The sequence below is a fragment of the Capra hircus genome, chromosome 15, assembly GCF_001704415.2.
Source record: "Capra hircus breed San Clemente chromosome 15, ASM170441v1, whole genome shotgun sequence".
Lineage (NCBI taxonomy): Eukaryota > Metazoa > Chordata > Mammalia > Artiodactyla > Bovidae > Capra > Capra hircus.
In genome coordinates this window covers 17888560-17912761 of record NC_030822.1, presented here as the reverse complement: position 1 = coordinate 17912761, position 24202 = coordinate 17888560, and the positions used below count along the sequence as shown (strand labels likewise).

At 48.2% G+C, this 24202-nt stretch overlaps 1 protein-coding gene across 3 annotated transcripts in view; it reads right to left on the bottom strand.

Annotated features, from left to right (window-relative positions):
- Positions 796 to 24202, bottom strand: part of ELF5 (E74 like ETS transcription factor 5) — a 50777-nt gene continuing 27370 nt past the window's right edge. For 2 of the 3 annotated variants that reach the window (XM_005690078.3, XM_005690080.3), the window contains exons 3-7: positions 14918 to 15151; positions 10831 to 10881; positions 4134 to 4202; positions 2994 to 3189; positions 796 to 2171 (exon numbers count right to left, since the gene is read on the bottom strand). In XM_005690078.3, coding sequence (XP_005690135.1) covers positions 2075 to 2171; positions 2994 to 3189; positions 4134 to 4202; positions 10831 to 10881; positions 14918 to 15151 — 647 coding nt within the window. In that variant the 3' untranslated portion in view covers positions 796 to 2074. 3 annotated transcript variants of the gene reach the window in all.

Genomic DNA, 24202 nt, shown 5'->3' with positions numbered 1-24202 from the left:
TGATCTGGGTTTGCCTATACATTTCCTGATTTTCAAATAAGGCAACTAATTCACAGGAAGAAACAAAACACCACCTCAAACACAAGCAACAAAAATGTGTGTTTGTATGCAAATCAAACAAAAACATACCTGTAGGCCCCACTGGTCCTAGCACTCCATCTTGTGAGAACTCTGTCTTCAGTAGGAAAGGTGGTGGGGTAGATCACTCCCCTATATCTCTTACATCTTTGGGGCTCTCTAGGAATCTCCATCTCCTAAATGGTAGGAAATGTTAATAGAAGGGTCATCAAAGGTCCATATAGTCAAAGTTATGGTTTTTCCAGCAGACATGTATGGATGTGAGAGTTGAACCACTGAACCATAAAGAAGGCTGAGCACCCAAGAATTGATGCTTTCGAGCTGTGGTGCTGGAAAAGATTGTTGAGAGCCCCTTGGACAGCAAGGAGATCAAACCAGTCAATCCTAAAGGAAATCAACCCTGGATATTCATAGGATGGACTGATGCTGAAGCTGAAACTTCAATACTTTGGCCAACTGATGCGAATAGTCAACTCATTAGAAAAGACCCTGATGCTGGGAAGGACTGAGGGCGAGAAGTGGGTGACAGAGGATGAAATGGTTGGATGGTATCACCAACTCAATGGACATGAGTTTGAGCAAATTCTGGGAGATGGTGAAGGACAGGGAAGCCTGGTGTTCTGCAGTTCATGGGGTCACAAAGAGTTGAACACAACTTGGCTTCTGAGCAATGTTTGCTGAGCCAGCCTTGCTAAACTGAACAATCCAGAGACAGTGTAACATGTTAAATATTTTATTCACATTGTTTATAAACTGTATCCACCTGGGAAACACATGAATCCAAAAAATAGATTATTTCACAGTCATTCACATTTTTTAAAAACAAGTTACTTTTGACGTGAAACTCTATGATGGAGGCCCTCAGTCCATCTTGTGGCTCAGTGCCTCATCACATGAAGCTTCCTGCTCTGGGGAAGGGGTCCTGGGGGCAGTCCACCTCGCTGGAGTCACTAATGGTTCACCTACCAGTGACCAATGAGAAAACGTCAGTGCAGACTTTAACCCGTGAACGTAAATCCACCGTCACTATTTTTGTCGAGGAAATATGCGATTGAGAGCTTGCGTACCCATCAGGTAGGAAAACAAAACGAGAGACTCATAGTTTAATTGCCTGTTACAGAGCCGTCAGGAAATTCCTGGCTCTATAAAGATTTAATGTCTTACCCACAGACAGAATCAGTGAATTATGATTTTATTGTATTGACAGCTTGAACCATAGAAACAGTAGTGGTTTAGAAATTGATGCAAGCGTCTGTTGATTAAGTCTTTGCACATCTGATGCTCCCTACCCTGGAGAAGAGGGGGAATAAATTCAGCAAGAATTAAGAATGTGCCTCATTTTAAGTGTGGATAGATGGCCATGGGGGTTTTGCTGAGCAGCTAAAAAGATATTCTGGTTAAGAAAGTTTACTATGCTAAATCCAATTATGTATCAGCTTGATGGCTTAGCTCCTTTACCAATTAAGAAACTTTACTATGGAATTTGACTTTAACGATTTAAAATATGTCTGTTTATTTTATCACATCTCACCCCCTCCTACTATGTTAACTAAAAACTAATCACTTTTTTTTTGCTTTGTGAGCTGCCACAGTTACCGACGTGAAAACTTGGGAGCCTTTGGAGCGGGAGCACCAGATGAGCCTCTAAATGGCAGAATTGGATCCTTTTTCTCTGAGCAGCACTGACGGCACTGGGCATTGTGGTTCTGCACCTCTTCACTAGGGAACTGATGTTTGATCAGGGTACCACAAAAGGTCATTCCCTCCTCCCCTTGGATTAAAAAAAAAAAGAGAGAATTGCTTAAGGGTTGTGGCCATTACCCCCAAACAGACAACAACAACTCTGAATCCAAACGTAAGCTGAGATGTGGAGAAATTTTATCAGCACGTTGGCAGGTGTTTTTTTTTTTTTTTTTTAAAGGACTGTCCAATGTCTATTGCAATCTATTGTTTGAAAAGACAGAAATCCATTAAACGAGCTGGATGATGGAGCAGATCATAGCTTGTCTTCCTGCCACCCATGTGCATTTTTTCCAAATTTGTACACTAATCTTCGGTCAACCCGTTCCAAAATTCCGGTTTTATAGTAGTACCTGCGAAGACAGCAGAAGAGAAGCATGGTGGGGCGGGGGGCAGGTTCACACCGCGGGAAAGCGACAAAACACAAGCTCCCCCCTCGTTCCTCTCAGCTGGCGGGGCCAGTCTGTGGTTGCCCTGGTATTTTCACACCCTCTTATCAACTTACACTTAAACCTTTCCCAGACATCTTGAAGACTGAACCTCACCACATGCAGGTCAAAATGTGTGTGTGTGTGTGATGGCCTCAGAGTGATCCCCTGGGAACACTGCCAAGAAGGGCAAGGATGGCGTGTCAGTTTACAAGCCCTAATCTCACCTGAAACTAAGACCCAAAGTGTAGTCTCATGACCTTTTGGTTATCAAGTAAAAAGAGCCGTGTAGTTTTCTGTGTGTGTGCTGCTGCTTCGGTCGTGTCTGACTCTTCTGCAACCCTCTGGGCTGTAGGCTCCTCTGTCCCTGGGATTCTCCAGGCAAGAATACTGGGATGCGTTGCCATGCCCGCCTCCAGGGGATCTTCCCAACCCCAGGGTCGAACCCACATCTCTTACGTCCCCTACGTTGGCAAGCGGATTCTTTAACACTAGCGCTTCCTGGGCAGCAGCCTGCCAGGCTCCTCTGTCCCTGGGATTCTCCAGGCAAGAATACTGGGATGGGTTGCCATGCCTGCCTCCAGGGGATCTTCCCGACCCCAGGATCAAACCCGCATCTCTTACGTCCCCTACGTTGGCAAGTGGGTTCTTTAACACTAGCGCCTCCTGAGCAGCCCAATTTTCTGCGGCTGACCATTTTATATGACTGTGCCGGCAGACTCACGGCACCTCGTGCTGTTCACTTACCTCAGAGCTCTGCTCAGCTTTTCGTACGTCATCCTGTCGTTTTTCTTCCTTTGTCCCCACATCTTCGCCAGGGCTTCTGATTTAACCACCCGAAAAATACCTTGTTCCCTATCTTCCCATTCCAGAATGCCACAGTTTTCCTCAGGAGATAGAAGCAGGTCTCGCACAAATTCCCATAGATGAGAACTCTGGAGGCCTTTAGGGAAGCAAAAAAAAAAAAAAGTGAAAAATTAAAATTGTTGAGGCATACAACTTCTTATGAAACCATGAGAATTCCTCCTTCATGGAGTTTGTCCCAAAGTTATGACCGAACGCTCTACTTGGAGCCTTACTGAGCTGTGAAATGTTCTCTTCTGCTAAAACGATTACAAAACACCCACAGAGACACCAAATTTACAGCAACCAGCGACACTGGCTCATGAAGCTTCCCTGCTCTGTGGAACTCCCGACCAGTTCTTATGGAATTAACGACATGACAGTCGAATGATGCTTTCATTCTTCTTTCTGACAAGCAGTATGATTCTACTGAGGCCCCATAGCTACAGCCATCTGGCTGGATGAATACTACAATTGTGTTTTTCATGAAAAACTGGTATTTCTGTTGTTCCATTGTATCATTGTTAAAACTGACTCTGGAGCCTGGGTTTGGGTCCTGAATTTGCCTCTTCTTGCTGTGTAACCAAATCTCTCTAGTCATTGTCTCTCTCAGATGGGTTAGTAAGAGTACCTGTCTCATAGCACAGGTTAGAGGGTCATGATTTAACACGTGTTAAATGGTTAGACCCAAGCCCAGCAGGATTGACCCTGTAGATTTGTCTCAGTGCTGGGAAAGCTAACAGAATTGCTATTATCCTGGAGTACCTTTGAGAGAAGGATCCACAGTAGACCAGGAGAAAAAAACCCCTTCTTTAGAAATTCAGTCTGGCTAAAACATTTACTTAATTCTCCTATTACCATTTCCAAGGGAAAAGAAAAATTTGATAACACTTATAAAAGTAATCATCAGTTTCTCTGCTGTGTTGTTTGGGAAATAACTAGTCCTGCTCAAACACTGGGTCTCAAAGCTTATTGAAGTAGATGATGTTGTCTCATGAATCGTTTCAAGAAATTAGCCGCGACAAATGACATCAGCACACTTACTTGTTCGACTATGACTGTGACAGTCTTGACTTTTGATGCCACTTGTTTTCAAGCAACTGGAATCAGCATCTGCAACAGAGTGATTTACAGCTGCAGGAAGAAATCTAGAGGCTACATTCTGACCTCAAGTCACACCAAATGAGCAGCTATTAATTGGACACCTTTGTGGCAGGAGACAGCTGGTGCTGGCTGTTCTGGGGATAATTAGTAGGTTTCAGGAGAATATGCATTCTACACTGGGGCCCAACTGTGTGTCAGATTCCAGGCTCTGAGCTGGAAACAGAAAGCGAACAAGGCAGACTTGGTCCTCGCTCAGGCAGAGGCTGAGGACTATAGGGCAAGGGAAATACAAGTGAAACACAAATTGCCTCTGTTGTGTTATGAAGGAAGGAGGCATTAGATACAGAATGGAGGCAGGCAAAAGCACCTGCTGCATCTAGATGGGGTGGCCAGGGCGGATCTCCTAGAGGGAACACAGTCATGCTAATGTCAGGAGGTGGGGAGGGTTTCAGAGGGAAGGAGCAGCAGTGCAAAGCCAAGGGGACCTCGGGGTGCTAGGGAGGGCAGGAGGTGCCCTCAGGGGCAGCTAGCTGCTGACAAGTCACATGGGCACCTGATAAGGGCGAGGGATTTTATTCAACAAGTGAAGACTGAGGACTTTGACAAGATCCACACTTTAAGATGATCCCTCCGGCTAGTGTGTGGAGAACAGACCAAAAAGGACACAGGGAAAAGCAAAGAGACTACAGCTTATGAAGAGCAGAAAGCAAAGCATGAAATCAGTGCAGGGTTAGATTAGAACTCAGGCTGTAGCAGTCTGAGACAGGGGTATAGTTGCATAATTATGTAACAGCCTAAATGGGAAAAGAATTTGAAAAGAAGATACATGCATAGGTATAACTGAATCACGTTGCTGAACACAACATTGTTTATCAACTATACTCCGATATAAAATAAAAAATCTGGCCTTCCATTTAGAAGTGAAGTGAAGTGAAGTGAAGTGAAGTAGCTCAGTCATCTCCGACTCTTAGCGACCCCATGGACTGCAGCCTACCAGGCTTCTCTGTCCATGGGATTTTCCAGGCAAGAGTACTGGAGTGGATTGCCATTTCCTTCTCTATTTAGAAGCCACAGCTAAATGTCCACAGAGGCTTCTAGCAGGGGTGGTCCTTCTGTCAATGGGTAGAGTCTGTGGTCCTCACACCTCCAATATGGGCCCTGAACGGAACCCAGAATTCACGCCCTGAGACTCCCAAGGCTGGCAGGAAGACGTCACAGACCAGGTCACAGCTGGGTCCAATGGCCAGCCCTGCAAGTGGAGTCTTGGAAGAGGATCCTCCACCCCTCCCTTCTCACCTCCCTTCCCCCTCCCCTCCCCCTCCCTTCTCCAGGGCCTCCCCTCCCCCTCCTCAAACGCAGGACTTGGATGCCTTGCATGGTGTGCAAGCCTCCCATGCGGAGCTCTGCCCAAATTGCCTGTTTGTGTGTAAATAATAAATGTTGTTTGAGCCACACAGACACACAAAAACACAACGTGTATATGATTAAAGTCTAAAAGGTGGCAGCAGACCACCCCTCCCCATCCCCACATCGCCTTGCTCCCTCCACTCCAGCCGCACTGCCCTCCCAGCTCCTTCTGAAACTCACAGGCACCTCCTGCCTCGGGGCACTCGCTCCCTTGGCCCCGAGTGCTGTTCCCTGGGGTGTCCTCGGCCTCATGCTCTCACCGCCGTCTTTGCTCAAAGTCACCGTTTCAGGGAGGCCCTCTCTGACTGCCTGAGCCGGAAGTGCACACACTCACCCTGCTCCGCACTCCGCGTCTTAGTTTTATTTTTTGCCAGGGAACATATGTATTTATTTTGTTCACTGGCTGATTCTCCCCACTAGGGGGCAGGGATTTGTGTTCCCATGTGTATCCCCAGAACCTAGCACAGTGCAGGGCGTACAGTAAGTGCTCAATAAATGCTGTGGCGCAGCCATGTACTGTACTGCGCTATTCTCACCATCCCTGCTGTAGGGAGGCGATGCTATAACTCCTGAACGACAAAATAAGTATGCTGTCCTGGGAGGGAACGGTGTCCCATGCACTGCACCACTGCCCAGGGTGGCCGGTCTCAGTGCCCGTGAGTCTTGTCACTCCGCGGGGTGACAGCCTGCATTGGTGCCCTGTGGTCTCCCAGGCAGAGGCTGCCATGTCAGTCCGGCCTTTCACACCCAGACCTCCACCTGGTTCTCCAGGTTTATCTCTTGCTGCTTCTCAACTCCTTCCTGCTTGGGTCAGACGGTCCCAGTAAGGCTTGACTCTCTCGTGCCTCAGGGCCTTTGCACAGGCTCCCTGCCTCCCACTTCCACCCAACTGACTCCGTTCTCACAAAACTCTTCAGGAAGGCTTCTTGGAACCCACACTTCTCTGTCCCACAGCACCTGTGCGTTCCTTAGTGTCCAGCACTGGACCCACTATCCCTCTATTGTAAAGGTTCACGTCGACTGTTGGTCACCTGAACTGACAGCTGATATCCATGGAAAGTGGAAAGTGTTAGTCGCTCAGTCGTGTCCAACTCTTTGTGACCCTGTGAACTGTAGCCTGCCAGGCTCCTCTGTCCATGGGGTTCGCCAGGCAAGAATACTGGAGTGGGTTGCCATTCCCTTCTCCAGGGGATCTTCCTGACCCAGGGACTGAACCTGGGTACCTGCATTGCAAGCAGATGAGTGCTTCTAAATGCCGAGTGCTTGGTGAGGGCTTCACAGACAGTATCTCATTTCATCTTTGCCAAGACCCCTTGAGGTATTGTTGCTTTTTTTCCTTTACTGAGGAGCAACTGAAGCCCAGAGAGTTTAAGGGTTTCACCCAGAGAGGTGGAGCCGGGACTTGGACCTAAAGCAGTTCTGTTCCAGGCAGATGTCCACAACTACTGCTTCAGCGTCTCCCTCATGCCAAGTGTCCAACAGATACTCAGTGAATAGTTATTAAAGTGTGTTGAACATCTGCTGTGGCCAGGTGGTCACCCAATCTCACCCACCCTTACGATGTATGTTTCTCACCCTCCCCACTTCACATATAAGAAGACAGAGGTGTCTCACTGGAGGTCCCTCACTCACAGGCTCCTGAGGGACCACACGAAACAGGTCCCAGTCTCTCCTCTCAGGGGACTTAGGCCCAAGTGGGAGGGAACAGCCAGTGGACAAACCCATATTGGTGATAAACGCGATGGAGAAAGACGCAGTAGTCGTGTGAAAGGATCGAGGTGGTGGTGAAGGGGCTGAGCGGGACTGCGATCATAACTGGAGCCAACAGAGAAAGCTCTTGGACAAGAAGACAGCTGAGCAGGACAGAGCGAGCCCTGGAGACATTTGGGGAGCCTGCCTAATGGCGGAGCTGAGGTCTCATCTAGTTTTCTGGCATCGGAGCCCTCAGCTCACGTAACTGCAGTGCATGGTTCACCAGAACGAACAATGACATGAACGCATGACTTCAGTGTTCGGGGTCCCTTCGGCCTCCCCTCTGCTATTTCCTACGTTACAGCCTAGGACTGTATCACTGTGGGAAAATAGGCCCAAGTGCACAGGCCAAACCACAGCGAATGCTCAGGAGACATCAGCTGACAGCAGAGATGCTGCCAGGCGGAGAGAGGTGAATGGAGGTGAGCAGGGCTGATGGTCAGTTGATCAAGACGGAGAAAGGGTTTCACCCTCCTCTCAGATCCGGTGCCATGCTCTGCGGCGTTGCCTGCAGAGCAGGCCTGGCCTTTGTTTCAATTTAATCTTTCAGGAAGAGAGAAAACAAATGAAGCGGTCAAGATAAACAAAGGTGAACTATTAACTGGGGACTGGACAACAGCTTTCACTGAAATGCCCAAACGGCAAGCACAGGTGGAAGAGAGTCACCTTTTTAATTCTTAAGATTTCCCCCACGTGCTTTGGACAGAAGCTATGTGGCTGGATGGGATGGCACAGGATTGATCAGCAAGAAGCGAGGTGGGTGGGACGGCGGGTGTTTCCACCTGTGGGTCTTGCCAGAGACAAACAGTCCTGCTCTATCCATTCCTACTTCTCAGCAGTGGATTTGACGTTAGTCAGGGGTCAGCTAAGGCTGGAGGCCCCGCTTGGCTGGGGGTGGGGCTGGGGGTGGGGATAGAGGAGCTGAAGCCATCACTGGGTGGCCAGGTTGAGGGAGGTTCCCATGTCCAAAGCTCCCCAAAGTGGCAGTGGCGGCAGCAGCATGATGAGCCCCGCCCCATCCCAAGCTTCTCTGCAGAGGTCCACAGAGTCTGAGGGTTGCTCTCCCTGCCTCACACTGACCTTCATCTTGAATGTGTCCCCACAGCGGGGCTGTGCCTGACACGGGCCAATGGGAACAGGGCCCAGGCTGTCTGTTGTCTGTGTGATTTGGAGAGGTTTGTTTGCCTTGAAACCGGAGACTGGTAAAGTGTGGCCAGAGGATATGTTCCCTGTCGTTGACTGAAATCACGCTCACTGTTTTCCAGAAGCTGGGATAGAGATTGGAGGGGCAGTGTCTATACTGAGCTTGTCATGCACATGTCCCCAGGAGGCCAGCAGTCCAGTCACAGAGCCTGCATCTCGGGCCAACGCAAGAGGTGCCCGGCAGGGAGGCTGGGCCTGCAGGCTTGGTTCACTGGCTCTTCTGAGGTGGGGGTGGGGCAGGGCAGGGGAGAGGAGAGAACAAGTGGAGAAGGGCTGGGGTGCATCCCTTCAGCCCCTGCTGACAGTTTCCTAGCTCGTTGGGTGTAAGTCAAAAATCCCTTGTTCTCTAAATCATTGTGGTGCCAGGCCCAGACCCAGAGGAATCCTGAGTCCTAGGTCTCAACTGAGTGGAGAGCAGAGTGAGCACAAGGGTCTGGGGGCATGCGTGTGTGCACGTGTGTGCACCTGTGGGCGTGTGGTGCGGAGCACAATGTATGAGAGCACAGACCTTGAGGAGAAGAGTTGGAATCTCAGTTCTGCAATGACTTGTGTGACTTGTGAGTTCCAGCACCGCCAGTTTCCATAGAAGCAAATGGGGATAATGCTACTATCTAGTGAAGTTATTCATTGGTAGAGATGTGGATGGACCAAGAGACCATCATACAGAGTGAAATAAGTCAGAAAGAGGAAAACAAATATCATATATTAACACAGGGATCGAACCCTGGTCTCCTGCATTCCAGGCAGACACTTTAACCTCTGAGCCACCAGGGAAGTCAGCACATATATTAACACATACATGTAAAATCTAGGAAACTAGTATAGATGATCTCATTTGCAAAACAGAAATAGAGACACAGATGTAGAGATCAAACATATGGACACCAAAGGAGGAAAGCGGGGGATGGGATGAATTGGGAGATTGGGATTGACATATACACACTACTGATACGAAGTATAAAATAAACAACTAATGAGAAGGTATTGTATAGCCCAGGGAACCCTACTCAGTGCTCTGTGGTGACCTAAATGGGAAGGAAATCCAAAATAAAAGAGGGCATCTATGTTTACATACAGAGGATTCGCTTTGTGGCACAGTAGAAACTAACACAGCACTGTCAAGCTACTATACTCCAACAAAAATTAAAAAATAAAAACAAATAGTGAGGTTATATATAAGGACTGTGGTGTTGGAGAAGACTCTTCAGAGTCCCTTGGACTACAAGGAGATCAAACCAGTCAATCCCAAAGGAAGTCAGTCCTGAATATTCATTGGAAGGACTGGTGCTGAAGCTGAAGCTCCAGTACTTTGGCCACCTGATGGGAAGAACTGACTCACTGGAAAAGACCCTGATACTGGGAAAGATCGAAGGTGGGAGGAGAAGGGGATGACAGAGGATGAGATGATTGGATGGCATAACCGACTTGATGAACATGAATTTGAGCACGCTCTGGGAGTTGGTGATGGACAGGGAAGCCTGGTGTGCTGCAGTCCATGGCGTTGCAAAGAGTCAGACACAACTGAGACTGAACTGAACTGAAATAACAATGGACATAGAATATCTGGCCTGGCAACATGCTGGGCATGCAGTAAGGGTTTCACAAACGGCCACCATAGCTATTAATTTAATCTTACAGTTATGGAAGATGGATGGGAACATTGCTTGAAGTCCCCAGACGGATGCCACTTTGTCCTGGTTGGTCAGGCCCCCAGGCCAGGACCTTTGAGAGGGTCTCAGTAACCAAGAGCAATCATCATCATCAGCTTTAAAAAATGAAAGCTCCGAAGTTCCCTTTCCTAAACCTTCTCCATCTGCAGAAGTAAGACCAAGCGGGTTAATTTTCAGTCAACAAGGCCATTTGAGATCCTCCATTGCTTTATAATTACAAATGTGATCGGCTTAATGAGCTCTGATTTTTAGACATTATCAACCTCAAGGCCTCTAACAGTTAGTAATTTGTAATTATGATTTTTTTTACTGCTAACGGGTACCAGTATTTGGAGCAATTAGGCTGCTGGCATAGGTTAGGCACTTTATATGCACTGTTACTTGAACTCATCATGACCCAGTGAGGGTCTGACCATATTATAGACAAAGAAATTGAGTCTAGGGGAGGATAAAGAAGCCACAGACCCAAGCCTCATGCTCTGTCCACCATGTTGCTCCTGCCATCTTCTCTTAGTCTCCCACCGTTTCAGGTTATCAGCCTTTGAGTGAAGTCCTACAAGAACCATCAAGCCCATGTGCACAGCAGCGTGAACTTGGTTACTTACAGTCTTTGAGGGTGGCCTTGGTCTCATCAGGATCATTAAAAAAGGAGTAACCTGGGAAAGAAAAAGAAATCCATTAACCATGGCATACAACCCTGGTTTCTGCGGCCAGGCCAGAAGGGGAGGTGCTGGGGAGAAGGGGAGTGATTTCATCCTCTGTGGGGTAGTTTTATTTCACAAGGAAACTTGCAGACCACCTGGCCCTTATAGGGCCACCCCAAAGCCACTCCTGAGAGATACAACCTCCTTGGTGCTTTTTTGGCCACTGCACAGCTTATGCGCTCTTAGTTCACCAACCAGGGATCAAACCAGGGCCCCAGCAGTGAAAGCGCAGATTCCTAACTACTGGACCACCAGGGAATCCCCCAATCTCTTTGTTTTTAAAGGTCACCCCGGGAGAGCCCTGGGCCAGGCCTCCCCGCAGCTTCTAGAATTTTTTGAGTGGCTATTGGGAGCGAGTCCTGGCTTGGGGTCAGGAGGCCTGAGCTCTGCACTGGTTTGAGTCATGGACCCTTGTGCAGACTTGCCAGTCACCCAACCTCCAGGCTTGTGTTCCTTGCCTGCAACATGTGACAAAACCACCCTGACCGCCCTGTTGGTGCTGTCTATGATCTGGGTTGTGACCTCTGATCCCTCAGGGATTTGAACACTTGTGACATGCTGGTCTACAATGGACACAAGAATGGACATAGGAGGCCTTAAGAAACCCAACTTGAGGATTCAAAGGGGGGCCTGGAGACTGCTCTTCTCCTCTGAAGGTGGGGGTGGGGGTGGGGCTGGATGAGGACTTTCAGATCACGTTTTCACGCAGCACCACAGGCCGGAGGACATCCATTTTCTAACGTGGCGTTCAACGTGAGGGCCAGTTTCCGTTTACTGAGGAGACGGGAACGGGGCACAGCTGTGACTGCTGACTCCTAGGGTCGCTGGTTCTCGGAACGACTGGTTCTGGTCAGCCATACACTGTTCCTTCTTCCCAAGAACAGGCGGGGTTGCCGGGGGATCTTCCTCTCCTGCGCTGGGGAGCCGCCTCCTTCCTCCTCCCTTCCCGCCGACCCTGCGCTCAGGGACCAGGGTCCCTCTGATTCTGGGCCCTTAAATCCCACTGCAGTGCCTGTGGAGCCAGACCACACCCTGGGCATAGAGACCCCCTTTGACTCCTCTCCCTGCCAAAACTTGGTCTGTGTCCTTTTCTGTCAGAGCCCTAATCTATGGGGTCATATAAGGCCTAAACCAGCCTTCTCAGGTGGTGCTAGAGGTAAGGAACCCGCCTGCCAATGCTGGAGACATGAGATGTGAGTTCAAAACCTGGGTAGGGAAGATGCCCTGGTGGAGAGCATGCAACCCACTCCTGTATTCTTGCTTGGAGAATCCCATGGACAGAGGAACCTGGCAGGTTACAGTCTACAGGGTTGCACAGAGTCAAACACAACTGAAGTGACTTAGCACACATGTACACATGCAAGACCTAACCTAGGTAATAACCAGTTTAACATATAACTTATAGTCCAAACAAGGACTCTTTTAAGGATAAAAAACAGGATAACAGGTGAAGACTCTATGTCCTGGGCAGATTGGGACCCTGGAAACTTTGGTCACAATATCTGCATTTCAATACACTTTACACATTCCCAACCAAGGTACATTAAATGGAGATCTGAGAACTGAGCTGGCTGATGGAGTAATCTCACTGCTCAACACGATAACCTCCCTGGCCTGCAGACTGCCTGAAAGACCATCACTGGGGGTGGCTTTGTGGCTCCTAGGATCCTTTAGAATAAGAAGAGGCAACTTGTGGCCTGTTTAAAAACCAGCTAGTTTTTCACTTATCCATTTTGCACAGACCTTGAGGTGATGGGACAGGTACGTTTTGATGTAACAATTGCTTGGAACAGAAGGGCCCCAGAGGGGAGATCCCAGCACAGGACCTGCAGGGGCCTGAAGACAAATGTGACTGACTTGACCTTTGACTGAGGCTGGCAGTGCCAAGCTGCATCTTCTCCTAGATGGGGTACTCTTCTCTGTGGTCCTGGCATTCTTGTGCAAGGCTGTTCCCTTGGAAGGGTTCCAAATGGAGCCTGCCTCCTCCCTGAGCCTCTGTGATTTGCTCAGACTTGCCTTGTTTCCTGGAAGGCCCACTCTGTGCAGAACACTGACCCTGGTAGGTCCCTGGCACTGGCAATAGTCAAGTACGGACTGGAAATCAAGGGACAGCAGGTCTGTTTGTCCCTTCCTTGCCCTCACGAGGCCATGGTTCCTAGGGCAGAAGCCAAGCAGTGTCTGAGGGGCCCTGTCCTGGGCTTTTGTACCCTTAGGCACTCATGATGGGGGAGATCAAGGTGGGGGCAAAGAATCTCAGAGCTGGAAAGTCCTCTTTGGGTTTCTCCCCAAACAGGAATCCCTGTCACAGCACCTCCATCAAGCAAGGGACCATTAGGTTGCCTGATTACCTCCAGTGATGGGGAGCCTCCTACCTATGATAACTTTGAAACAGCCTTTTTATTTTTTTATCTGATTTTTTTTAAACATCAAAAACATTTTGTATTGGAGTATAACCAATTAACAACGTTGTTATAGTTTCAGGTGAACAGTGAAGGGACTTGACCATACATGAAATAAAAGAAGATGCTTTTAGAAATGTCTCCTTAAATTGAGCTGAAATATCTTTCCTTTATTTATTAAATTATTTTTTTCTTCTTGGTTATATTCATTATGACAAAAGCAGGTGTCATTCACTGTATTTGGCTCCTTATCTGCTTATGCCAGGTAATGTTTCACTGAATCTTGTCAAGAAGGCTGAGGATGTGTGTATCATTACCCCACCCTAGAGGTGAGACAATGGAGATTCACAGAGGTTTAACCATGTGCCAGAGGTCCTGTGGCTCTGATGTATTAGAGCCAGGGTAGGAACAAAGGTCTTTTTGATCTCTCAGCCCTTGCTTTGTACTGACTTTCCACGAATCAGCCTTATTTTCTGTGTAACCCTGGAGAAGTTACTTAACCACTTGGGTCCTCTGTCCCTTTATCTGTGATAAGGGGAAACAGAATTATATGTTCTCAAAAAGCCTTTCCAGATTTTAAAAACCTGTCTATATACATTCTGCTGTTTCAGGGCATGTGTGTGCATGCTAGGTCTCTTCAGTCGTGTCTGACTCTGTGCAGCCCCATGGACTGTAGCCCACCAGGCTCCTCTCTCCATGGGATTCTCCAGGCAAGAGTACTGGAGTGGGTTGCCATGCCCTCCTCCAGGGGATCTTCCCAACTCAAGGACTCAACTCCCATCTCGTATGTCTCTTATGTCTCTCTGTATAGGCAAGAGTCTTCTTTACCACTAGCATCACCTGGGAAGCCCCTTTCAGGGCACGAAGTGAAAGTCGCTCAGTCATGTCCGACTCATTGTGATCCCATGGACTATACTGTCCATGGAATTCTCCAGGCCAGGATACTGAAGTGGTTAGCCTTTCCCTTCTCCAGGGGATCTTCCCGACCCAGGGATCGAGCCAGGGTCTCCCTCATTGCAGGCAGATTCTTTATCAACTGAGCTAGCAGGGAAGACCCCCTTTCAGGGCATGTTATGTGTTAAATAAAGATACTGTCGCCACCTTTTGGCCAATTGATCCTTGACCATTAGGAATGTGATGAAAGGAAATTGCAATTAGTTGAGCCTCCCTGGAAACAGAGAAGGTAAAGAGTCCAGTTAATTTTCTTCTGCTGCTTAATGAAAGGTCAAGCCAAAGTCTCTTTTTGTCCACTTTTCATGGCCACCAATCTTCATGAACATACTATTTTGTATTAGCCTGGTTCCTGGGCAATCCCTGAAGATGTTTCAGTTTTCTTTTTCTTTCTTTTCTTTTTTTTTAAAATGGACTCAACTTACTTCCTTGGTACTCACTCTGCTTTGCCTCCTATCTCTGATTCTAGTGTGCTAGAACTTCTAGGTATGGAAAGCTCTGGTTAGTAGAGGATCTGGGTTAACAGTTGCAGTTAATAAAATATTGCCACGTGAGTCCTATGGTGGGGCAGGACCTCAGAGTCATTTGGTCCCAATCCCGAGCCCCTGTCCTTGAGGCCCCACGCTCTGGACACTGACCTTGTGAGCGGATGCTCTGGAGGATAAAGTACAGATACTCCCCGCAGACACCGGCTGCCTCCATGAACTCCTCCTGTGTCATGCCGCACAGCTGCAGGCCACTGATGTTGAAATGGCAGAAAGAGATGCAGTTGGCGTCCAGCTTGTACTGGTCACAGCAGAACTGGAGCCATTCCCAGACGTGGCGCTTCGTCCAGTACTCGGGGTGAACAGACGTCCAGTAGGAGTCACAAGCTGCACCGGGAAGAGACAAGTGAGGGATGACGGCTGGGAGAGGATTAGAAGCCCCCTGAAGGAGGCTCTGGTTTTGTTAACATCCTCATCCTCTCTCCAGTGAGTCAATGGGGCCTCCAGTCCTGGGGTGTTTTTCTGGGACCCTAGTAACCTTCTATCCTGCAGTGAAAACCGGAGGCATCCTGTGTGTAGACTTATTGGCAGAAGAGGGAATGAGAGGTGTGAGAAACCTGATTATGGCTTGGGAGTACCTTGAAGGGGGGTCACTATGGGAGAAGAAAGAAAAAGGCCCTTCAGGTATTTGGTTTCAGACAACATGACATCAATAGTACAGACTTTAGAGCCTGACAAGCCTGGGTTTTAATCCTGGTTCCATGGCTTTCTACTTGGGCAAGATCCACAGATATTTAAACCTCAGTTTCCTTATCTGCAAAATGGGGATAATATGCTCCACTCACAGGACTCTTCTGGAGTTTGTGGTTAATGTATATAGACTACATGGCACATAGAAAATTATCGATGAATACTTATTAAATACCTGTGGTGTGCCAGGCACCATTTGAAGCTGATTTGATTCCCTCTGCTTTTATGGACAGCTGCCCCACACTAGCTACTGGTTTGTGTGTTGTCTCCGGCTGTCTTGGGTAGCTGAGATGTTGCCCAAGTGTTTGGCAGACCATGGATAACCAGAGCAGGCTTCTCTGCGGGATGGGGGAGGTGGAAGTGTTGGTTATATTGCCATTCTTGTGTTTTGGTGGTGTTTTGAGGAATTTCTATCCCAAGGCCAGATCCCCTTCACTCCTTCATTGAAGCTCCCTATGCCCCCAGACAGAGGTGGGCACCATCCTGTCCAAGAGGCTGAGAGGTGGCTGTGCTGACCCAGGGGCAGAGACGGGTGCTCAACAGACTGTCCCAATGCCAGGAGAAACTAAAAGGTTGATAGATCAGGTGTGGAAGAGGTGAGGGACCAGGTCCTTGGTCAGGCACTTTGACAGATCTTGCAATTACCATGGTACTCATTCATTCATTTGTTCATTCATTCAAAACCCTTCAGTTTTCTCATCAGTAAAACGGGGATAATGATAGCCCCTACATCATAGGGTTGTTCTGTGGATTAAATGAGTTAATATATAGAAAAGTACTTAGAAAACAGTCTAGAAGATTTTTAGTGCTATTATTAAGATTATCATTAAGCACCTTTGCTGACAAATGTCCATATAGTCAAAGCAATGGTGGTTATCCAGTAGTCATGTACAGATGTGAGAGCTGGACCATAAAGAAAGCTGAGTACTAAAGAATTGATATTTTTGAACTGTAGTGCTGGAGAAGACTCTTGAGAGTCCCTTGAACAGCAAGGAGATCAAACCGGTCAATCCTAAAGGAAATCAACCCTGAATATTCATTGGAAGTGCTGATGCTGAAGCTGAAACTCTAATACTTTGGTTACCTGATGTGAATAGCAGACTCATTGGAAAAGATCCTGATGCTGGGAAAGAGTGAGGGCAGGAGCAGAAGGCAGGTGACAGAGAATGAGCTGGTTGCATGGCATCATTGACTCAATGGACAAGAGTTTGAGTTAACTCCAGGAGACAGTGAAGGACAGGGAAGCCTGGCATGCTGCAGTCCATGGGGTTGCCAAGAAATGAACATGACTTAGCGACTTAACAACAACAAAGATTATCACCGAACACCTACTATGTGTGAAACAACAAATTGTGAGCTAAGGATTCATGATGCATAGGAGGTTTGGTTCCTGTTCCGCAGGAGGAAGCTGAAGTTCACAGGGGACCTGCTGAAGGTCCCACAGCCAGTGGTGGGCAGAGTTGGGATATGAACCCCAGTCTGAACTCGAAAACCAGTGTTCTTCCTATTCTATCATGCTGGTGTTCAGAGGTCAGTACACAGAAGAGATGAAGTATGGAAGGAGAATTGGATGCCAGCGGAGAGCCAGAGAGAAGGAGAGGGCTGAGGAGAAAGCAGCAGGCAGAGCCAGGCAGAGGTAACTGGCTCAGGCTGTGTGGATGACAGAGTGTCTCTCATGAGTTAGACCCCACAGTAAATGGCAGTGAGGCTATTACGATTCTCTCTTTAAATGCTGAATTTGCTGCCATTATTCCCAAATGAACTGTGGCAATTCTAATATCTAGCAGGAGATGGCTTCTCTGCCCCTAAGCACCCATTTGTGTTGGTCAGGCTACTATGTGCCCTGACCTACACCCAGCTTTGCTTCCTCAAATCCTCCCACATGGGTAATAGGAAGAAACTGAGACTCCTTCTAACTCAGAGCCCTTCCAGAAATCTCTTTTCCTACCATGAAGTGGATTGAGGTCAAACTTGAATACTAGGTTTGTTATAGACTCGGGTCCTTGGACTCTTTAGTCAATAGAAATTGATAAGAGACCAGACCAGGAATTCAGGCAAGGCTTTCTTATGACTTATGCTGCAGCACGAGGGAATGAGAACAAGAAACAGGTATCCCTGCTAGATGCCGGAGGAGGGTCAGCCTGGTCTCTCAAGTAGGGTGAAGGAGAGAGCAAACTGGTGGGTCAGGCGGGAGGGGTGGTTTAGGTGGTCTGCCTATCCCCTTGGAGGCTCTGAGCCCAGGGATCATGCGTGGTTCCCTGTTTCTGCTCTGGTGCCTCAGAAGAGGTGGTTGGGTTTTGGCCTTTTTGTATCTTAGGGCTTTTTGTATTTTATTGTTCACCATTTAGAGCTTCCCTTGTGGCCCAGGCAGTAAAGCATCTGCCTGCGATGTAGGAGACACAGCTTTGATCCCTGGATTGGGAAGATCCCCTGGAGAAGGGAATGGCTACCCACTCATTTTCTTGCCTAAAAAATCCCATGGACAGAGGAGCCTGGTGGGCTTGGGCTGCAGTCCATGGGGTCACAAAGAGTCAGACAGGATTGAACAACTTTCACTTTCAGCCATTTGCCCCAAATTTGCAGTTATTTTTACTCCCTTAATTATTTTTTTTTTTTGTAATTTATGTTTGAGATGTTTGTCTGGGTGTAAGCACTACAGCAAAGGATCCCAGATCTTAAGTTTTTAATCAGAGTCGATATCTGGCCAGGATGGCAGAGGCTGACGTTGCTGGATGAGGAGGGACCCCTATCAGTCGTGGGGTGGGGCTCCAAGATATCCTTGGAAAATCTGGCGGCCTTTCCCCATGTGGCATGTATTTCCATGTGCTGAGTTCTGGCTGGAGTAAACCCGGGGCCTCCACCTCCCTGGTATTCCCACGAGAGACTTACGCACCTTGCAATTCTTCCGCCCAGTCCTGAGCTGAACCCCGCCGGGGGGTACCTATCTGGGGGCTGCCCTTGGAGGACACACTTTCTTTCTTTCCATGGAGAGTGTTCGCCAAGCCTCCAGGCCCCTCCCCGCTCCTCGCCTCCACCCCCGCGTTATTTTTTTTGGCCCTGGGAGATGGCCATGGCCGTGTTGTTTCTGGAGGCCAGCGAGGCCTGAGAGATTCACAGAGGTGTCATGGACACTGGGAAGCTATCGCCGGCTCCGCCTCCTTCCCCTGGGCCCTGTCTGCCCCGAAGCTCCCCACAGAGCGGGCTTTGTGTGCGGCCCCCGCCCCTGGAGGGAGGCCGGCCCGGGGCCAACATGGCGGCTCTCCTCGCCGGCTGAGTGCCTCCCACGGCCCCCAGAGTGGAGAGAGAAGGGGCTGTTCTCCGCCCTGTGCGGGCGAAGAGCAACATGGCGGGAAGACGTTTGGTTGTGGGGTGTTTGCGCCATCCTGTCCTCACAGCGGTGAGGAAGGCCTGCTTCCTCCTCCTTACTCCGTCCGTCCCCCCCCCAGCCCGCCCCGCCAGCATTGCCTCCAGCCCCAGGTCTTTTCACGGGCACTTCTGGTCACTTAGGATGGCATCAACCTGTCTTCTAATTCCTGCTCATCCTCAAGAGCACAGCTCACTGCCCTTCTGAGGGAGGCCAGTCCTCCTCACCCCGACTCAGGGCTCCTCCTGTCACCTCCCTCCCCATTCCCCCAGGTGGGCGGGCCCAGCTCTGCTTTGTTCAACCTGAGTCGGGTGGGCTGGGAGCTGGCCTAGGCCCCTGTGGGTGCTTGGGGAGTGAAATGACCAGCCTGGGGCTCGATAGCTATTATCATCACTTCACGGGGAGGAAACTGAAGGCCTAGGAGGTTACCTGACTCTACTAAGGCTGCATGGCTGGTCGGTAAGGGAGTTAGGCCCCCACTAACTCTTCCATCTTTGCAGGGGGGAAGTTTGCATCATCTTTGCCTCCCTCTTCTGGGTTGACAGGGACCAAGCTGGACACACAGGCTAAACAATTTGGATGAAGGTATATACGTAGAAGGGGCTTCCCAGGCGGCGCCGTGGTCAAGGATCTGCCTGTCAACGCAGGAGAAGCAAGAGATGTGGGTTTGATCCCTGGATGGGGAAGATCCCCTGGAGTAGGAAATGGCACCTCCCTCCAGTATTCCTGCCTGGAAAATTCCATGGACAGAGGAGCCTGGTGGGCTACAATCCATGGAGTCTCAAAGAGTCAGACACAACTGAGTGACTGAGCATGCATGCACATATATAAACATATAATTAAATTAAAATATATGTACATAGTTTATACGAATGCTTATATAGTACAGTGTATGTATGTACAGTTATGTTTTCTGTTTCACATATATATTTATATATATAATGTACATACATAACCTAGGTTTGAAAAATCAGAGGAAGGATAGAGAGGCTGATGATAACACTGTTTGAATGACATGAAGACCATTTTACTGCTTGGACAAAATGAACTCAGAGGAAATAAAAGACAGGGTAATTCACCCAGAGAATATATTATCTTCAACAGGTTGTACTGTCTGGAAATGTAGTGTTTTCCTCAACATGTCTACCATTCACAAAATAATCTAGACTTTATAGAGAGACTGTGCCATGAGGCACTTCTGCCTATGTTTACCAGTTGGGGACAGATGATATCCCATGTCTGGGAGACTTAATCCAAAGGTCCCCAGGCCAGGATTACACAGCAGGCTTGGCCAGCTCCTTTGAAGTTGAAACTAGGTCAGGACACTTGTTTAAAGGGTTAGCTGCACTGGGAAGAAGACTTATGGGGTTAAAGGGAGTTTTCAGCAATTCTGGGGTGACGTTCTCAGAGACGATGCTATAACCTGGGATGCATTCAAATTCAGAGGGAGAGCTTAAGCTTTTAGAGCTGGGCTAGTGCACTCAGATGCCCACAGGGTCAGCAGGTGATGCCCATGCCCGAAAGTGGCCGTCGATGGGGACAGTGAGAATGGGCAAGTTCGTGCCAAGTGGACAGTTGTGGCCCAGGTCTGCTAGTTGGCTGTTGCCAGGCAGGAAGTTAGGCCCTGTGTTGCCAGGCCCAGATTGTTATGTGAAATCTCACAATTTTTAAGTGCTGACTTATTTAGTTTTTAAAAATCACTCCAAGGGGCAGCTAAAAATCTTCCACAGGCTGGCTCCCTCCTGGTGGTCACTTTTGAGGGAGAACTTGACAAGCTTCTGGACAGTTGTCTCCTTCCAGATTATTGTTTAGAGTGGGCATGCTAAGAGTTTATTTATTTTTATTGAAGTATAGTTGATTTATAATGCTATGCTAATCTATGAAAGTGAGTGTTAGTTGCTCATTGTGTCCAACTCTTCCTGATCCCGTAGTTTATAACCTCTGTGCATGGAATTCTCCAGGCAAGAATACTGGAGTGGATTGCCATTCCCTTCTCCAAGGGATCTTCCTGACCCAGGGATCCAACCCAGGTCTCCCTCATTGCAGGCAGATTCTTTACCATCAGCCACCAGGGAAGCCCAAAGTGACTCAGTTTTGCATATATACACATTCTTTTAAAAATATTCTTTTCCATCTTGGTTTATCCCAGGAGATTGGACATAGTTCCTTGTGCATACAGTACCATCTTGTTGTTTATCCATTCTAAATGTAATAGTTTGGGGAGGGAGAGGGATGGACTGGGAATTTGGGGTTGGTAGAGGCAGAATTTTTATTTTTAGCTGAATAGTGTTTTCTTCAAATTGAAGTTTTATCTGGAAAAAAGCAGTGCTGCTCTGCTGGGAGTTGAGGGGAAGGTACTTGATGGCTTCCTCTCCTTAACACCACTAGGCTCCTTGAAAAATTACTGTTCTGGAGCTTGCTATTTGAATTCTCCCTTAAAGCTGAAAGTGTGTGTGATCTCACACTTAGGGGGCCTGCCTCCTAGAACTCGTTAGCAAAACGGAAATAATAGGATCTACCTCTCCATGCTGTTACAAAGAGTAAGTGAATCAATGCATGCAATGTGCTTGGAACAGAACAGGCAGAGAGTAAGTGCTCGTTCAATACCATTAATGTTAAATATTAACATGTACTTGTTAATATTGGGGTCACTCCATACCACTATGTTAATTGCATTTCCTCCACTTGTTAGCTGTGCAATCTTAGTAAAGTTTTCTAACCTTTCTGGACCTCAGCTTCATTCATCTGTAAAAGAGGAATAATAATAGTGTCTATCTTTTAGGAAGCTTGCTGTGAAATGGAAGAGAAATGATGCATGGGCTGAGAGAAGCTTAGCCCAGTGATCTGGATGACAATTCAGATCAACAGTTCCCTGTGTCACTTGTAATTAGTTATTATTTGGGGACGACATTTGTTCTCAGGGAAATGACGCTGTCTCCACCAGGGCCTTAGTCTAACTGAGGGACACATAGAACAAAGGAACCCAAGGACCCAGTGAGAGGGAGGCAGACAGTCTGGATCAGAGGAGACCTGAGTTAGCCAGCCTGGACTGTAATTAGCACGATTTATTAGCATCGGAAACTGGGAAAGTCTTTTGCCTGGAGCAGTACTGAAGAGGGCCAGTGAATGGACTAGGTAGCATAGGGCACTGTCAATTGTGGTTTGTCACTGAAAGGAAGGACTTTATGAGGAGGGACCTGAAATGATATATGGCTTCCAGGTTTCCCTCCAGAGTTGGTCTAGCCCCATCCAATAGTCTTTCTTGACTTTCCTTCTAAGCCTGTGGAGTGATTTAGACCATGAGATGAAAAAAAAGAAAAAAAAAAAAAGAGCCTGGAGCAGTGTAAGAAACTGGATGGGGAAGAGATGAGAAGGCTGGCTGGGTATCATCCAAAAGTCGAGGCCATGAGTGTGTGGTTAGAAAGGACAGAGAGCACCAGGCCCTAAGCCGTCCCAGGCCACAGCTGCCCAAAGGCTCAGATGTGTGCGGGAGAGGCTGGAGGTGGCCAGCAGTGAGGTCTGTCCTTGGGAGTGTGCTGGGGTGTGACCAGCGCCACGGGGCTCACCTTAGGCTTTCTGATGATTTTATATTTCATTATTTGGCTTTGATTTAGAAATTCTGAGACTCTCTTTGTATCTGATCTCAAATATCTCTACCTGGAATAGGAATCTTACTTAAGAAAAGCCCCCCTGGAACCCAGATACCTCTCTTTCTGAGTATCTGGATGTTAATATCCAAGATCAGCATTTTGTACCTTAAAAAAAATTTTTTTTCCATCAAATAAAATCTTGTGCTTGTGCTCAATCGCTTCAGTCATATCTGACTGCTTGCAGCCCCATGGACTGTAGCTCGCCAGGCTCCTCTGTCTATGGGATTTCCCAGGGCAAGAATACTGGAGTGGGTTTCCATGCCCTCATCCAGGGGATCTTCCTACACAGGGACGGAACCCGAGTCTGCTGCACCTCCTGCCCTGCAGGTGGATTCTTTACTGCTGAGTCACCAGGGAAGCCATGAATTCTCCTACAGCTAACGTATTTGTTGAGCACTTAGTACGTGCCAGTTACGCTGCTACACTGTTGAGTTTTCTCATCCCATCCTCAACTCGAGGTCCTAGATCACGTAGCCTATTTTACAAAGTAAATGAAGAACCAAAGGCAGAGAATGGTGAAAGCCCTTCTGGAGGTTACACAACGAGTAAGTGGCCGAGCAAGGTGAAAAGTGCAAGTGAAAGTCACTCGGTTGTGTCTGGCTCTTTGCGACCCCATGGACTATACAGTCCATGGAATTCCCCAGGCCAGAATACTGGAGTGGGTAGCCGTTCCCTTCTCCGGGGATCTTCCCATCCCAGAGATCAAACCCAGGTCTCCCACATTGCAGGTGGATTCTTTACCAGCTGAGCCACAAGGGAAGCCCAAGGAGGAGGTCATTTAGGTATAACTCAGCTCCTGCAGCCAAGCCTTAGGAACCACTGTGCACTGTCTTTGGAATCAAAGTGAGGGTGGGGGTGGAGAGGGGGGCCTAAAGCTTGTCCGTCTCGGCTGTCACTCCAGGTCCTCAAGGGACCTCCCAAGAACCCCTAGAGCTGCCCCAGCCTAGAAAACTCTGCTGCGAAGTATAAGCAAGATCCTAAAGCCAAGGTACACTGCACATTGGCCTGGCCATCTTGGCCATCAGGGGAGGGAGGTGTGGGTTTGTGGAGGGTCAGGATAGAGTTCCAGAAAGTAGGGGTGAGTCAGGATATTCCATGACTTGTCAGATGCTTGGCTACTGGAACTCAATCGGAGAAATCATCTTTTAAAAACATTACCTGCTAGTGAAATATACACAGCTCCCCACTATCCACCTTGGATAAAATGTTCCAGTATCTGTAATTCTTTATTTTAAAAGAGCTGAAGGGTGAACTCATGACATTCTAGAGCATTTTGCAATCTGTGACCGTCCACTCGCTAGCCTGCAGGGCAGCCTCTAAGTGCTGGTTTTAAGAGAGGCCAGGTCCTGAGCTCTTAACACACGGAGGGTGAAGGTTTGGCTGCCTCTGCTAGAGCCATTTAAGAGGCAGTAAACAGCTGGTTCTCCTGACCATATTGCTTATTCCTCCTTGCCCTTTTTGTTCATAGATATCATTTATCCAGCAGGCATACCATTTCTGTCTCCCTTTCTCTCCTTTTTTGTCTCAAAGTGTCTAAGCTGCCAACAATTCTGAACTGGATAGGTTGAGATAGAGACCTGTGTTGCTTTTGTTCAATATGAAAAGTGAGGCAAGGAGAGAGAAACCTATTTTTCCATGTGGTGTCTTGGCTGCAGTGACGACCTACCAAGTGCC